General features: G+C 39.2%; 2 protein-coding genes across 7 annotated transcripts in view; one reads left to right on the forward strand and one right to left on the reverse strand.

Moving 5' to 3' along the window:
* The window catches only part of LOC108423515 (BTB/POZ domain-containing protein 7-like), a 42232-nt gene extending 34352 nt beyond the window's left edge, over nt 1–7880 (forward strand). For 2 of the 3 annotated variants that reach the window (XM_017690871.2, XM_037541881.1), the window contains exons 8-11: nt 404–593; nt 1027–1205; nt 1739–2131; nt 3514–7880. In XM_017690871.2, coding sequence (XP_017546360.1) covers nt 404–593; nt 1027–1205; nt 1739–2131; nt 3514–4251 — 1500 coding nt within the window. In that variant the 3' untranslated portion in view covers nt 4252–7880. Of the gene's footprint in view, nt 1–403; nt 594–1026; nt 1206–1738; nt 2132–2550; nt 2605–3513 lie in introns of all 3 variants that reach the window. The other variant, XM_017690872.2, reaches the window with a different exon arrangement.
* A 1030-nt stretch (nt 7881–8910) lies between these two features.
* Nucleotides 8911–16211, reverse strand: LOC108423513 (putative E3 ubiquitin-protein ligase UBR7). 4 transcript variants are annotated; one of them, XM_017690867.2, is made up of 12 exons: nt 16124–16211; nt 14724–14847; nt 12711–12844; nt 12465–12525; nt 11862–11957; nt 11712–11765; nt 11502–11607; nt 11274–11413; nt 9888–10091; nt 9448–9601; nt 9280–9341; nt 8911–9111 (listed from the first exon to the last, which is right to left on the reverse strand). In XM_017690867.2, exons 2-12 carry the CDS (start codon nt 14844–14846, stop codon nt 9019–9021), a joined length of 1227 nt encoding a protein of 408 aa, XP_017546356.1. In that variant the 5' UTR covers nt 14847; nt 16124–16211; the 3' UTR covers nt 8911–9018. The 4 variants fall into 4 exon arrangements, with proteins under 4 accessions (XP_017546356.1, XP_017546357.1, XP_017546358.1 ...); XM_017690868.2 differs by lacking the exon at nt 16124–16211 and adding an exon at nt 16031–16049; XM_017690869.2 differs by lacking the exon at nt 16124–16211 and adding an exon at nt 15556–15700 and having other exon boundaries at nt 9888–10088.
* Between the last annotated feature and the right edge of the window lies 1 nt (nt 16212).

Consider the following 16212-nt stretch of genomic DNA (forward strand, 5'->3'; position numbering starts at 1 on the left):
CACTGAATGAGCTTACTCAGAAAAAACATGCTGCATCCATCTGGAAAGGAAGCCTTGTGCATATTTTTATATATGATAGAAACACATGGATAGCCCTGATTCTACACAATGAAATGCTGGACACTAATTTGAGTCTTTTAGGTATTGTATTTTAACTGGTACTTTTGTCATTTTAGTTTTGGAACAGTACTTTTTTTACTAGAGTATAGGCTTTGGCTATTTCACCCACCTGTAATAAGTTCACTTTTTCCATAGGTACTGATTTACACTAGACATATACACTTGGCACACTATATTACCTACTAATATATTAAATTCATATTTTGTTCTTGAGTCAGTCAGCAGTCTTGCATTACTGTATAACCCATCTTGGATATACACAAACATTTCTGTCTGTATGTAGTCAGTCCTTGAGGAGTTGATGGTGGAACAGACTGATCTAGTACGGCTGAGAATGGTGCGCATGTCTAATGTACCCGACACCCTGTACATGGTCAATAACGCTGTCCCCCAGTGCTGTCACATCATAAACCATCAGCAAATCACTGGCAACCTGACCGCTGCTCCATCCATTGTGGCCAATGAGATACCAGGTAAGAGATGGTCCTAGCTCATGGACATGACTAAAGTATTTCAGAGAGTGCTTCATCTGCTATCTTAGTCACAAAATCTGTTTAGCAAAGACATTTATGGGACATGACTTAGGATCTGATCATCTATCGGGTTCACAGATGATAAGAGACATCCTAGAACTGAGAGCCATTTGGTAGATAAATGAGGGAGACTTTGATGGATGTGAAGAGACAAGAGCTTAAAAACTCCATCAGAAAGTCATGAGCGTCCTGTTCTTGAGACAGACAGGGAGGAGTCTGTAAGCGTGTGATGGCTTGTTTAATAATGCAGCAATTAGAATTTCTGACCATCACTCCCTCCCGCCCCATCTGTGTTTGTGTGTGTGTGTGTGTGTGTGTGTGTGTGTGTGTGTGTGTGTGTGTGTGTGTGTGTGTGTGTGTATGTGCGCATCAGTGCCCAGGCTGGCAGTGGTGAGAGAGATGATTGCCAGACTGCAGGAGCTGAGGCACACAGACCAGGTTCAGAGAGCGTATGCACTAAACTGCGGGGAGGGAGCCACGGTCAGCTATGAGCTGCAGCTCCGCGTGCTCCGAGAGTTTGGCCTACCAGACGGAGCAGCAGAATTGCTTCAGGTGAGACACTGAGCATGCAGCCAAATAAAAATAGATGTAGGGCTGTCACTATCAATTATATTAAAAATAGCAAAATCACCTCATTGTTTTGATGATCACTTGACTAACTTTTTTTAGAGGTTAAACAACAATGTGGGCTGAACTGCAAAATAAGAACTGCATAGCCTTTCAAAAATTCAAAAACTCCACATACTCCATTTGCTCTCAAGGGCCTTCACTGTACCAGGAATTCTAATTTTATATGAATGAAAGCAAGAGGCTACAATATCTTTAGAGTCAAATTTGAGAAACTCAATTGTGATTGTGAAAAACTGCACAAAACACAAAAAACACATAATTGTGATCTTTTTTTTTTTCTTTTTAATGAGTAATCACACTTGGTGAGTAATTATAATGCAGTTGTTCAAAAAGGAACTAAACATTTTCACTGACAAGATGCTTTTTAAAGTCTTGACAACAGCTAAAAAAGATTTTAAAACAGCAGAATGGTTTGACTGGGCATATAATGTGACTGTTTTGTGCTGTATCTGCAGAACCCACACAAGTTCTTTCCAGAGGAACGCTTTGGGGATGAGAGTCCTCTCCTCAGTTTAAGAATGGCCGGCCGCTGCCGAGTGAACAGCTCCCCTGCTATGGAAACAATATTCACAGACCTGGAGACCCTGGGGGGTCTTAACCCCCCTCTTCCTCCTCCACCACCCCCGTATCACCCTCCAACCTTGCCTACTCAGGCCCAGCACAGAGGAGGCTGGAGGCCAAGAGTCCCTGTGCCTCCACCCTCCCGCTCCTTCTCCTATCCCTGTAACCACACACTCCTCCAACACAGAAGCTCCATCTTGCCCAAACCCAGCAGCCACGCCTACCAGCCTCCTGACTACAGCGCTGCACAGAGCATCGGGAAGACCCTTCCAGCAGAGTCGTGTGGGGTGAGTAGCACACAGATATGTATCATCGCTGTCATAAGAAAACCATGCAATTCTGGAAAGGTATCTTTATAAGAGGATAAAACAAATAGTAAAATAAAAAGGTTTTACATGAAATACAAACTTTTTTGATGTGAAATTCACAAAATATATAAAAGATGTTTTAAAAAATTAAGTTTTCTTATGATGGTGGTGATATGTCTCCCACAGTGTTACTTTTTGTTTATGGTGAGAAAAGTTATATATGAATTCTTGTGCCTTTTGGTGGGTGTTCTACCATTCTCTATTACAAGGGCAAACTCCAGCCTTTTATGACCTGTGGAAAAATTCACCTCACCACTGTTATGAGTACTGTTTAGTGAGAGCAAGCTACAATATTGTAGTTCAGTGCTGTCTAGATATATGTGTATCTTTTCCTGCAGCTTCAGACTGACAGCCTTTCAACCGCTCTGTAATGAAATCAAGTTTATGGATGGGTAGGTCACCTATTATTAATGAAAGTAATCTAATAAAAAGCCTACTGTTTAAAAATTAATTCCCAAGTAATCTAAAATGCTGCATATCCATCCTACATATCACAGTGTTTTAAAGTAATGTATGTAAGTGATCATTTCCCCCTTTCAAGGGGGAAAAAGGCTTTCAAGTTTCAGTTAATTTAAATGCATTGCATTTTCTGTGTTCACTGTATGAAAAGAAAACTGGTTCTTAGACTGCTTATTTAAATTCCTTAAGTGAGGGGTTAAATAACAAATTTTATGTAATTTTGTATAGGATAAACATCATGTTTAAAATATCGGCGATTCATCTGCTGAAGCCAAACCATACTGCTAAGCTTTTTTGCTTGCAAATATTATGGGTAATTTCATTTTGCCTCTTTGTCTTTGGAAGCTGTTCAGCTGGGCTTGTCATGATCTTGAAATTCCAGATGATGATTATTTGCCATACAAATAATTTTGATCAACTTTTATGCAACTACAAGTCTGAAGTGGCCAAATTGGCTTTGCTTCCTAGCTGTTGATGCTCCCAAATGGCTGCAGCTCAAATAAACATTGACTGCCACCCTTTAAATGCATTACCAATCAGAAGTTAGAATTTTTGTTGTTTTCATAAGACCCATGACACATCTTTATAAATGTTTTCTGCTTTATTTTATTTAGATTTGTCTTAACCCAACTGATCAACACCCAGTTCATATTGATTTTTTGTGACATAAACATGATTTTGAAAGTTGACAACTGGAAAATGATTTCAGTCAGCTTAAATAATTGTGATGGGCTTATATTTAGCATTGTTCCTTGACCTTTTCCAGTTTTCATGGAATTGTCTTGTTCTTAAGTTTAGACAATTTATAAAAGACATGATTGCGCATTGTGCTGTCTTTTTAGAGTCTGGAACCTCTCATTAGTGATTACATGCCGGACATTGCCCTTGGAGTGTCTGCTATGACCCTGTCGGAGCACAGCGAGCCTCAAGACCTCACCCTTCATCCTTGTCCTCGTCCCACCTTGACCTCTACAATCCCTCACTACCCTACTGGACCCTGCCCGAGCGGAAGACACTCTCTCACACATCTGCCGTGCAAGAGACATCCCCCCAAACCAAAAACAGAACCTCAGTCTGAGTATCCAGACCTATATGACTTCTCCAGTCAACCAGACACCCCTACATCTAGCCATCCTCCTCAGGCCACCTACAAAGTTTCAGACTTGTACAGCCACCGCAGAGGTACATTTAACAGCTTGCACCTCTCGTATCTCCCTGACACTTCCCTGTCTGCACACTCCCAGGGCAGGCTAGGACAGCCAGCTGACTCCCTTCATTTGGATGTCTTGGGTCAAAGGCTGGACTTGGCCCAGACCTCCTCTGGAGGACCCTCTTTAGGGGGAGCTCTTGTGCCCAGTGGGTGCTCGATAAATGACTCTGACCTAACATGTGGCCTTGGACCTTCAAGGGTAGGTGCTGGCCCATATGAGGAGCACACACCAGTTGCAGATGGCACAGGGAGCATGAGGGAGACCTCTGGAGGGGTTCATCACAGGGCCAGTGGTGAAGAAGCAGGGATAAGCCAGGATCACAGATCACCCAGTACGCCAGAGTATCAGTATAAGAAATCTGCACTTTAAATGACGTGACAAAAAGGGAACTATGACATGGGGGCAATGACTAGTAAAACACAAATCTGTTTGTTACGCTGCCAGTCAAAAGCATAGAAGCACCTTCTTGTAGAAGGGTTTGTGTTTTTGTTTTTTTTTTAAGCCACCTGGAATGTTTTTCCAACAAGAGTGAAGATGTTTTCAAATTTTTTTCAATCTTCATTTTGGAAATAAACTGATAAATAGCCATGATCAGCACCATTTTATATTTGTTTAGGTAACAACTTTTCAAGCGTTTAAAGGCCCCTCATCCTATATTTTAGTATTTGAAATTTTCATTTATGTAGTTTTTAGTATCAAAACAGTCAATATTTTTTTTTTCTTTTCATGACCATTTTTCAAACTTTTTTTAACCCTTACAGTTAAACAGGTTGTCTTTTGTTACTGCACCTTTTAGACTGATATATGTAAATGAGCTCTGATCTGCACTATATTGTACCTTATTCAGAAAGCAGTCTGGGCTGAATCACTCCTTTTAACTTTTGCTTGAATGGGTGGGGCTAAACTGCTGCAGATTGAATAGGTGGATATAAGTAAATGTGCTGGGGTTATGACATTAAAATAATCAGTGAAATCAAAACAAGCTGCTTTTGCAACTTAATTTCCATAGACAGTATATACTGGTTAGTGAATAGTATGTTTTCCCTGATATAGACTCATTAAGTACAAGCCTGTAGATCAAAATTTTTGAGTTTATGAAATTACTTTCAATTGGGTGTTTCTAAACCTTTGACTGGTATGGTATATCTTGGGAATGGAATGAAAAAGGTGTAACCTGTCATGTCAGAATGTTGTGAATTTTAAGCATGAGCTAATTAAGAATGAATGTGTTTTGTAGGTTTGCATTTTTGTGGGTAGCATATTCAGAGAACTTTCTGTATTTGTTTTCAGTTTTGAACACCTTCCTTTTGACACCCAGAATAATTTAAGGATCACAGTAATCGATGGTAACATCAATAAAATATGACTACCATTCAAAATGGGGAACAGATCCTAGCTCAACATTAATGACATCACTACCATGGTATACATTCTGTTTATATGAAAAATTGAGTACTTGGACTGAACAATTTGGGGAAATATCTAATTGCAATTTTTCTGTGATTTAAACGTCAGTTATTTTCTATAAATGAAGGTTTGTTTTTAGCAATGAAGAATAGAACATCCACTTTGTCTGGCTTGAGGCTTGACACCTGAATGTAGTGTGCCAGACAGCCAGTATGTTGCAGTTGTGATGTTGCAGCACATGAGGATTTGGTTGCCTCTGACTGGTGAACTTATCTACAGTCAGTTCACAAGCTCTGTTATGAGGTTAAATCTCCCCTTTTAAACCCTAAGACATTTTTGATAACTTTAATAATAACTGTAAGCTATAACTGTAATAAATTGCAGCTCTTACAGTTTGAAAATTGCACTCTTAAATTGTGATATCAGTATAAATATGATGAATCTTTCAGCCCTAATAAGGACAACCACAGCTTAAACAGCCCAGTAAAGAACTCTGGGGCTGCAGTCAGTAAATTGGGAAATAAGATCAGTTTTGATTGGAGCAAGACATTGTTAGTATTTCTCATAGTAGACTTGATAACCATGAGTCATCATTTGTGACATACTAGATAGACTTTAGAATAGCCATCATACATGTAAGAGCTGACTTATTGCCAGTCTGTTTCAAGATGTTAGAAAGTGGGGAAGTATTGGGGAAATTGTATAAAAATTAGCTTTAAAAACATACTGACTGCAGCTTCAGTGTGACTGTTCAGATTAGTCCTTTATTCCAACGTTGAAAACCAGTGCTACTAGTTTTCCATGGCCATTCGTATGAGCATGATCTTCATCCAGAAAAAATATCTAAAATCCTCACTCTGCTGCGGGCCAAATGTCTTTATGCATATTAGAAAGTTTTCCTTTAGTAGTGATCATTTCTCCTAAGCGTCCCACAGAAAGGGCATGGACAGGGACTGATAGTATATTTAAACAGCAGCCATTGGTCTGTAAAATATAAGGGTTGCCATGTGCTCAGTGTTATCACTGATCAGGAACAATGGACTTGCAGTTCTGAATTACTATATAATTGTGTGTTTTTAATGGCATCACGTTCCCTGTATGAGGAATTGAGTGATGTTTTTATATTGATTGACTAACACACCATTGCTAGGTACACATTTAAATTATGTAAGAGTCTCCTAGTTTCTACAATCAATCAGGACTGTTCAATAGTTGCATTAGCACCAGCCTTGAGAATGATTAATCCACGTACTGTAGAGAACATACTGAACATGCTTGAATTCACCTCCTTCTCACATCCAGTGGCCTTAGCTGTGGGTTTTGATCTCAGAAATCATGGAATGATTGCAAGCCATTACTTATTTTCCATGGCACTGCTTTAATGATTGTTCTTTTGGTCCAACTTCATTTAGCTCCATTAATGACATGTAGATTTTGTAGTGCAGGGCACAGTTTAAACATTACAGAATCCTAGCTGCTTGATTTCTCATTAGATTTCATTCTTAACAATGCCACCTGGTGGTACAGATGGATGCCAGAGAGCTTTGTGGTAATAGTGCACAGCTCCTGTTTTTGCCAGTTGGCTAATAGCTACTGAAGACTCTTCTCACAAGGATATGTTTTTAGGTCATTTGACAACCACATCTTAAAAGGGGCTTCCCCCTACAAGTTTCACCAGCATACAATTTAAAGTAGATGTTTTATGTTTTATTAGATTGCATGTTGATAAGTGATGTTACGTGTTTGCAATGTGGCAGAGACACTAGTTAACTATATTTTTCATGATTGACCCGAAATGAGAGTTGTATTCTACATGAAGCAGCATTCCCTAATCAGATTTATGCACAGATAAGTTCAACATTTGGGCTGCATAGCCATTTCCAACATCTCTATAAAATGAACTGATGCAATGGATACAGTGTGTTATTACTGGAAATGCCCTATACTTTTGGAACAGAAGTCATTACTAGCCTAGATATCTGTTTTGTGGAAAAGCCCTTTAAGAAGGCAAATGCTGCTTATGCACTCTGGGTTGTTTTGCTGCTCAAGGAATTACTTTAATAGCACAAAAGGAGAGGGGTTAATATACATGAACAAACAGTGCTTGTATTCATCTCATAACACATTGCATTTGGTTGAAAAATCTCCTGTGTGAGATCTGAGGGCTTTTGGGTTCATCCTTGCATTCATGTAACACTGTAGAAGACCTAAAAGTCTGTGCCTTGCCTGGCAGAGGCTAAGTATTTTCTTAAAGTGATTTTGGCCTATGCAAGCCTTCTTAGGAGCCTGCATCCATCTGTCAGTTTCTAAACTGTCTCTATTGTCTCATGTACATGAATTTGAAATAGTTTTTTTTTTTGGTTGGTTTTTTTAGGTACTTTTAAATCAAAACATGTGTTGTGGTTTGATAAAGTTGTTTCAAATAAGTATGTTGATTGTACTTTAATATATAATTGCATTTCTTGTAATGAATTTTGAATTTTCACTGGTTCTATTTTTCTACTTTTACCTCAAAAAGGGTAAATAACCATGACCAACTTTGTAGCTAGAGAGCATCTTCAAAATAAAGCTTCAATATTACTCTGTTGCAATTTCATTTTACAGTCTGGTTATTAGCATATTTATTAGTTGAAGACTTCCCATCTCTCATATCAACAACACCCAGAAACGCCGCCGGCTTCTCTGGGCCCGAGGTCATCTAAGATGGACTGACACAAAGTGGAAAAGTGTCCTGTGGTCAAACGAGTCCACATTTCAGATTGTTTTTGGAAATCATGGACGTCGTGTCCTCCAGGCCAAGGAGGAAAAGGACTGTCCGGATTTTTATCAGTGCAAAGTTCAAAAGCCAGCATCTCTGACGGTATGAGGGTGTGTTAGTGCACGGCCGTGAAGGCACCATTAATGCTGAAAGGTACATACAGGTTTTGGAGCAACATATGCTGCCATCCAAGCAACATCTTTTTCAGGGACATCCCTGCTTATTTCAGAAAGACAATGCCAAGCCACATTCTGCACGTGTTACAACAGCATGGCTTCGTAGTAAAAGAGTGCGGGCCTGCCTGCAGTCCAGACCTGTCTCCCATTGAAAATGTGTGGCGCATTATGAAGCGCAAAATACGACAACAGAGACCCCGGACTGTTGAGCAACTGAAGTTGTACATCAAGCAAGAATGGGAAAGAATTCCACCTACAAAGCTACAACAAATAGTGTCAGTTCCCAAACACTTATTGAGTGTTGTGAAAAGGAAAGGTGATGTAACAGTAGTAAACATGCCCTTGTCCCAAATTCTTTGGAACGTGTTGCAAATATCAAATTCAAAATGAGTGAATATTTGCAAAAAAAAAAAGTTTATCCATTTGAACATTAAATATCTTGTCTTTGTAGTGTATTCAATTGAATATAGGTTGAAAAGGATTTGCAAATCATCATATTCTGTTAAGTTTTATACAACGTCCCAACTTCATTGGATGAGGGGTTGCATAAGAGCTCCAAAATAGACCTCCACTACTGTCAGTGCCATAGTGTCAAACAAGGTGAAAGGTATGCGATTAAGAACACTCCAACAGCTTATAAAGTGCAACAAAACATTTTTACACTCGCAAAGACCGTAGCAGCAGTAGTCCTTTTGAATTTGCAGCTTTATTCCAAACAGGGTTTCTAAAACACTTTGAGAGAAAGTGTAGCTTTTCCAGGATGAGGAATGCAACAACGGCTTGATCCATACCAGCTCAGCTGCAGTAGTACTGCCCAGTGCTGGACCGTCTCCTTTTCCTTGCCTGAAGCTCTTCGAAAAAGGTGCGAATAGCTTCAGGGGTCACCTCCTATAGTCATGTTGCAAAATGGAGAATGATGAAATCATTAGACAAAAAAAAAAAAAAGTTTTCAATTAGGCAAACAGCAATTGCAAATTCTTAAAATACTGAAAAAACAACATGAATCATATAAAATTTGCCCTAATTACAATTCTAAAAAAGCCCAAGACTCCTTACCTTCCCCTGGTCTGCAAATTCCCGTAGGAAGGCATGTAGCTCAGCCTTCATGTCATTGTACTCTAAGACAAAAATCAGATACTTTGAGCAAAACATTCACCAACAAGGCTACTGTCCATGTGACTTAATATTAACACAGGGTATACTAGGTAGTAAACAGCTGCTTACGGTAAATGATCTCCAGTTGCTGCACACGGTCCAGAGAGTTAAGGCAGGACATGAGCAAGTCTTCCCTCAGCAGTGCTTTGCCCCTGTTCTCATACGCAAGTACAGTGTCTGACTCATCCAGCAGGAACTGAACACCTGCCTCCACATACACTCTCTGAACAAACACAGTCTCAGTCAAACCACAGATTTGTTGCAGGCTAATGTAAGAAAACCACACTTCAATTCAGATTCAAAATTGAATACGTAATTAATAATATTTACATGAAAATTACTTGAGCTGAGAGACCTAAATGGTACAGACAGGTGACCTGATTTTAGAGTCTTTTTGATGGTCACTTTCAACATAACTATCTACCACTTTAAAGACACTACAGTATAGTACATGACTAAAACATCATTCAAATTCAATTTGCATCATTTAATGCATACATAAAACATACCTTGCAGCTTGTGCAAGTGCAAAGCTTGGACCGCCAGCAGTAAGGCCAGAACACTGCCCCAACCCTGGGTCTCACCAAGCCTTTGGCCTTAAGCTCCTTTAATTTACATGGTGAATTTTCAGATTCGCATGCTGATGAAGTGCTCTCCATCTCCTCATGAGTCCTCTTGTGGCTTATGGCTCTAGTCCCATTAAGAGTGGGCTGCTAAAACAGGAATGGAAATCATTATTTTGATGCATAATGTTCAGACGTAGGAAGAGGTTTTAGCATGGTTTTCATGATTAAGGCAATTCTTGGAAACCCCTGGCCATAGAATCATCTTTTGTTTAAGGTTTTGTGCCCTCTGCTGGAAGAAGCTGAAAAAGACATGTCTAACCTAGCTTAGACCAACTGAGACCAGGAGCAATACCACCCCTGCATCTTCTACGTCAGGTGTCCAATTTAATCCGAAAAGGGCCAATTCACTCCAATTCACTGGGTGCAGGTTTTCACTCCAAACAAGCTAAAGTACTGATTCTATTTGTTCATCAGTTGGTATTAGACTTCAATCATTTCATCAGGTGACCTCCTGCTTTGTTGGAGTGAAAACCTGCAGCCACTCCAGCCCTGTGCAGATAGGATTTGACACCCCTGTTCTAGGTAGTAGTGCTGACTTCAATGTAGTCATGTATCTTAATATTTTTACAAAAAATATATCATGTTAATGTATCCTCAGATGACTTTGCATTAATAAAATTAATGACTCCATGCCTCCTGAGTACTACTTTATGCTAAAAGAATGCCATGTATACAGATTGATTGAACTGTTATTAACTATGTTCAATTTGGACAAGGTACTTGAAGTTTAGCCTTAAAAAAAAATGAACAAATGCAGTCAGTTAACTTGTACATGTGTGGTTAAGAACCTTCTCTGTTAAGACACTCAAGCTATGATTAATCCTTACATGTGTGCACATGAACGTGTGACGTTTATTATGAGTAGCCAAACACATTAAACATGAGGAGGAGTGAAGTGGCATAGTTTTCAGAGAAAGCAAAGGCTAACACCAAAAAAGTGACCCAAAAAGGATTGGAGGGGTCCACCTCCATCAGAAGGTGCTTTTTAAGACAGGCCCCAGATTTCAAGAAAGGAAAACTACTTGAAGTATCCAGGAAATAACACACAGTGCAGTTGTGTCAGGTCTATCAACCTGAAAATCAACATCATAGTGCAATATATCAGGACTGATATGGATGATGATATATATCACCTTGCACTAGTGCAAATGCTCTATAATCTTTTTAATTTGCTTAATTTGTACTGTGTCAGTGTGCTGGCCGGCAGCTGACAATGCAGTAACACTGCAATTTCGCAGTCATACACTTTGGTTTATTTCTCATCTTTACCTCCTTTTGACAGCCTTGACTCGTGGAAGGTACATCATGCCCATTCCTGTATGGATGCAGTGTTTCCTTCAGTGTTTCCTTCTCTTCTTCATCACCCACCACAGTCACATCTTCATCCTCTTTACTGGTTACTGGTGAAGCTAAAAGAAATGCAAGCCTGTTGTGAACGTCCTAAATTAATATACTGAATCACCTATTAAATAAACAAATGCATGTGAAAACACCTACTTGCAAAGTAAGCAGCATAGGTCCACAGCAAAGGAGCTCTGTTCATACAGCTCTCACATACCATCTCCAGCAACTCCTCTGAGTCTACTACTGCACAGCCCAGGTGCTGAGATAAAGAGAGATGTTCATCAAAAAACTAATTGCACACTAAACTGTGCATATGATTTGACACCAAAACAAGAAAACCCAACTGGTTATAAAATAGCCTACCTTTGAGTGGTACCAGTCTTCACACAGAATACACTGAATCATTTCTTCACCAACCTTCAACAGAAGAAATATGACAAAAATAAAAGACCTAACAGTAATTACATATGCATACACTACTGAGGTCACCAGGCAATGGCTTGTGCTACATACCTGATCATCATCATCAGGGTAAGGTCTGTCACATGAGCAGTAACGTCCAAAGTAATTGTGGTTATAAAGGTTTTTGGAGTTCTGACCATCTTTTTCCTATAAAACATTTAATAAATAGAGAATTTCGATTTTCCAGAAGCAAGACTATGAAATGAATTCTATAGTGCACATTTAAAACTAAAGTGTACTCTTGTTATACAGGTAAAAGATCAAATAGTGCTTTGGAAATACATCCTGGATGAAACAAATGCATTACATGTACATTCTGCATTTCATTGCTGTCCAAAGAAAAACAAGAATATCCAAAATGGCAGCTTTACTGAAGGAGGCTTTTGTAACTTTTAATGAAAGGTAATGCAAACAAATTTTTAGCACAAGCAATTTTAGAGCATTTCTATTGCATTTATCATGACATTTTCACACAATGCAATAGACAGCTCAAATGGTAAAAAAAAAAAAAATATTCCCATGCTTTTTTTTGGACAGTGATGTGAAAGAAGGCATTGTGATGGAAGAGATATCCCAGTATCAATTCTAATCAACATTATACACAGACATTAAACATATGCAGTAAACAGTTGGCATAATTATGTATAAACTTACAGGACTGAGTTTGCACTTAAATGAGCCAAATTTTCTATTCCCACAATCACAGCGAAAGTTCCTGTTTTTTTTAAAAAAGAAAAAGAAAAAAAAAAAAAAGAAGACAATTACATGTGAGGAAAAAAAATATACTAGAACAAACTTTTTTTTTTAATTAATGGTGCAAAGTATGCATTACGTCAAAACACACAAGAAGCATCACAGAAAAAAGGTTTTAACTGTGCTTTCAGTATTGGCAGTTTATACCTTTTCGTATACAGTTCAAAGATGTCATGGCCATCATGACAGTGGTTAGCACAGGCGAGGCAAACTCCAGTTGGCTCCATGCCTTCACTTGTGCAAGTACTGCAGGCAAACACAGCCTGTCTCTTCACATACCCCTGAACCATAGAGGGAAAAGGGCCATTACTATGGTACCATACATAGTCAAACTACCTTTGCCAGTAAACCTATAAGCTTGGAGATAAATAAAAATGTATTATTATTATTATTATTATTATTATTATTATTATTAAAAGCGCCTTTCAAGAAACCCAAGGACACTGTACAATAAATAATAAAAGAAAAAAAGAAGGTAGGTAAAAAAGTAAGTACATGAACATACATACATAAACACATACAAAACCATAAACACAAACACACAGAAGTCAACCATATGCTGGTTTAAAAAGAGGAGTTTAGTCGAGATTTAAAAACATCAACAGATGAACAAGCTCGCAGTTCATCAGGAAGACCATTCCACAGCATTGGACCCGCGACACAAAATGCTCTATTACCAATGGTGCTTAGCTTAAAATGTGGGACCTCAAGCAAGTGGAGGCTAGAGGACCAAAGAGTATGCACTGGAGTATAGGGTTGAAGCAGACTTCTTAGGTAAGATGGGGCAAGGTCATGCAGGGATTTAAACACCAACACAAGTAATTTGTACTGTATAAGGTACTTCACTGGGAGCCAGTGGAGACGACTATGGACTGGAGTAATATGTTCCCAAGATCATGTATGGGTCAGCACCCTAGCAGCAGAGTTCTGCACATATTGCAGCCTGCTCAAAGCCCGAGCAGGGAGGCCAGACAGCAGAGCATTGCAGTAGTCAAGCCTAGAAGTTATAAATGCATGGACTATGGTCTCAGCAGGAGTGAAAGAGAGAAAGAGAGAGGGCGAATCCTAGAAATGTTTTTAAGATGGTAAAAGGCTGTCCTACATGTGTTCTTAATGTGTGATTCAAACGATAATGGAGAATCAAAAATTACTCCAAGATTTCTCACTTGTGTAGAGGTAGAGACAACAAAACCAGGGATACAGACATTTGTGTCACTAAGCCTCCTGACTGTTGCAGGAGAACCAATTATGATGGCTTCAGATTTTTTATTATTCAGGCTCAGGAAGTTCTCCACCAGCCAAACAATTTAACAAGGCACTAGGTGGCAAGCTGTGAGAAGGCTTTGTACAAATGTATATCTGGACATCATCAGCAAAACAGTGAAACTGCAGCCCATGATGTCTAATGATGTTACCAAGAGGAAGGATGTACTCAATAAAAGGCAGGGGCCCAAGAACAGAGCCCTGGGGGACACCATGTGACAAAGCGCATGTGTCAGATCGAAAACTTCCCATTGAAACAAAATGCTGCCTACCAGAAAGATATGATTGGAACCAAGCTAATGCAGTACCGGTATGCCAAATATATTTTTGAGACGAGTTAGTAAAAGGCTATGACACACTGTAGTCAAATGCTGCAGTAAGGTCCAATAGGACAAGCAGGAGATGAGGTATTAAGCACTCAATTGCCCTAAAATCCACTAGATGTCTGAATGTGTGTAGACACCTGATTGCATTCAGCCACAAGAACATTAGCGTAGGACAGGTACTGAAGTTGGACGATTAGTTCTAGATAACAAATGGCATTCCAACTCATGCCAAGAATGCTGGATGGAGCTCCATCACTCCAGACAATACAGTTCCACTGCTTCTCAGCTCAAAGCTGGGGGCGTCATACCTTTCCTTGAAGGGCGTCATGCCATTCATTCATGGCATGTGGAATGGTGACCTAAGACTCATGTGTAGCCACTCCAGAGCGTCATATTCTATAGGCAGTGCTTTTTAAAGGGAAATTGTACCATGCACATGGTGCGCCTTAAAGTACATGAGCTCACTAATTTAAAGGCGTGTCTGGATTCTTTAAGACATACAGTGTAAAAAAGTAAGACCTTCGCTTAGTGAGACGTCTGTGTTCATTCAGATGCCACCCATCTCTCTCACCTGCAGGTAGGAGCACTGGTTGGGGTCACTGCCAGCCAGAACTGCAAGAGCTTCACGAAGCTCCTCATCCTCGGCTACATCCACCAGTGACAGAGCAGCCTCCTTTCCTTCATTAACAGCCATTCTTTGGTCGACACACACAAAAAGAGAACCCGTTTAAGTTACCGTAACCGCTGAGGAAAATATTCTGGATAAAACAGAGTATCCTGATAAATACGTGATAGCAGCAGTACAAAGCGGCTGCAAACACTAGCGGGAGAAACAACATGTGATTTCCGGTTTGGGTCGACGTCAAACTTTTGGCGGGATTTTTTTTTATTTTTTTTAGGCATTTTAAAGTTACAACAGTAGATTATTAATACTTTAGATTATTTATAAATACCTTGTGCATATATTTAATACATAATATTAAATATATGCAACATATACAATATAGCTATTTTTATATTTATTTAGCTATTTATTTAACTTAAACTTAAGTTCAACTTATACAATTACGACTTCTTTTTGAGATACATTTCAACATTTCTGGTAGTTTAACGTTAAGTTTAACCTACTGTTATAGAAACATATCTAGAAGCCCACCAGGGTGTATTTAAAGGACCGGTTACTAAACCCAGATTAAGCACATGAATAGACAAATTAGGGTTTTCAAGGGTAAATCTCTACTGACAATTAATCATAGAGCAGACTTATCTCGCGCCAAGAAAAGACCCTGAAAGTATACATTTTTTCAACCTAACAGCAGCCTGGCTTTTTAATCACAGCTGACCGAACTGTCAAAATGAAAAGATACCTGCATAATTTTGAGACACAATTGAAGACCTCTTACCTTCTCCACACAGAAAACGAGGCCAGTCAGATGTGAAACGGTGAACGAGCCCTTCATTAAACCAAACACTGAACAATGGGCTGCTGAAGCTCATTATGACGCGAAAACGTGTCTTTCTAACGTGTAAAGTCTCGCACAAACCCGAGGCCTTATATTCTGTAGTTACCGGTATAACTATATGCCCCCTACCGGGTACTTTTAAACAGGCTAAAATTATGTACGTTTTTTGAAATGTGTAAAGATGAGACAATAAAATAATGTGAAACATAGTTGCACAGGTATTTAGATAATAGAACAATAATATTGGAGGTATACCGTTGAAATAATGTATTGTAGTAGAGAGTACAAATACTTTTTGACTCGCTTTTTGCCTGTCAGATAAAGGGAGAAATCAGGAACATTCCTACCGGATAGTCCTCGCTTTGGGTTTAGGTTGTGCGGCTAACTGAGAAATCCGCATTTAAAAAATACATACCTGCACCAAAAATTACAAGTGTGGTTTGTGTGTTGTCGCCCTTCTATTGCTTAACAGGGATGTTTAGACATGGATTTATGTGCTTTTTCTCACCATGTAGTAAAAATGCGCAGATGAAAACAATCTTTGTTCTTCAGCTTCAGCAGTGACACAGGCGCAGTTGCCTGCCTTCCGTTGCCGGG

The sequence above is a fragment of the Pygocentrus nattereri genome, chromosome 10 (genome assembly GCF_015220715.1).
Source record: "Pygocentrus nattereri isolate fPygNat1 chromosome 10, fPygNat1.pri, whole genome shotgun sequence".
Classification (NCBI taxonomy): Eukaryota; Metazoa; Chordata; class Actinopteri; order Characiformes; family Serrasalmidae; genus Pygocentrus; species Pygocentrus nattereri.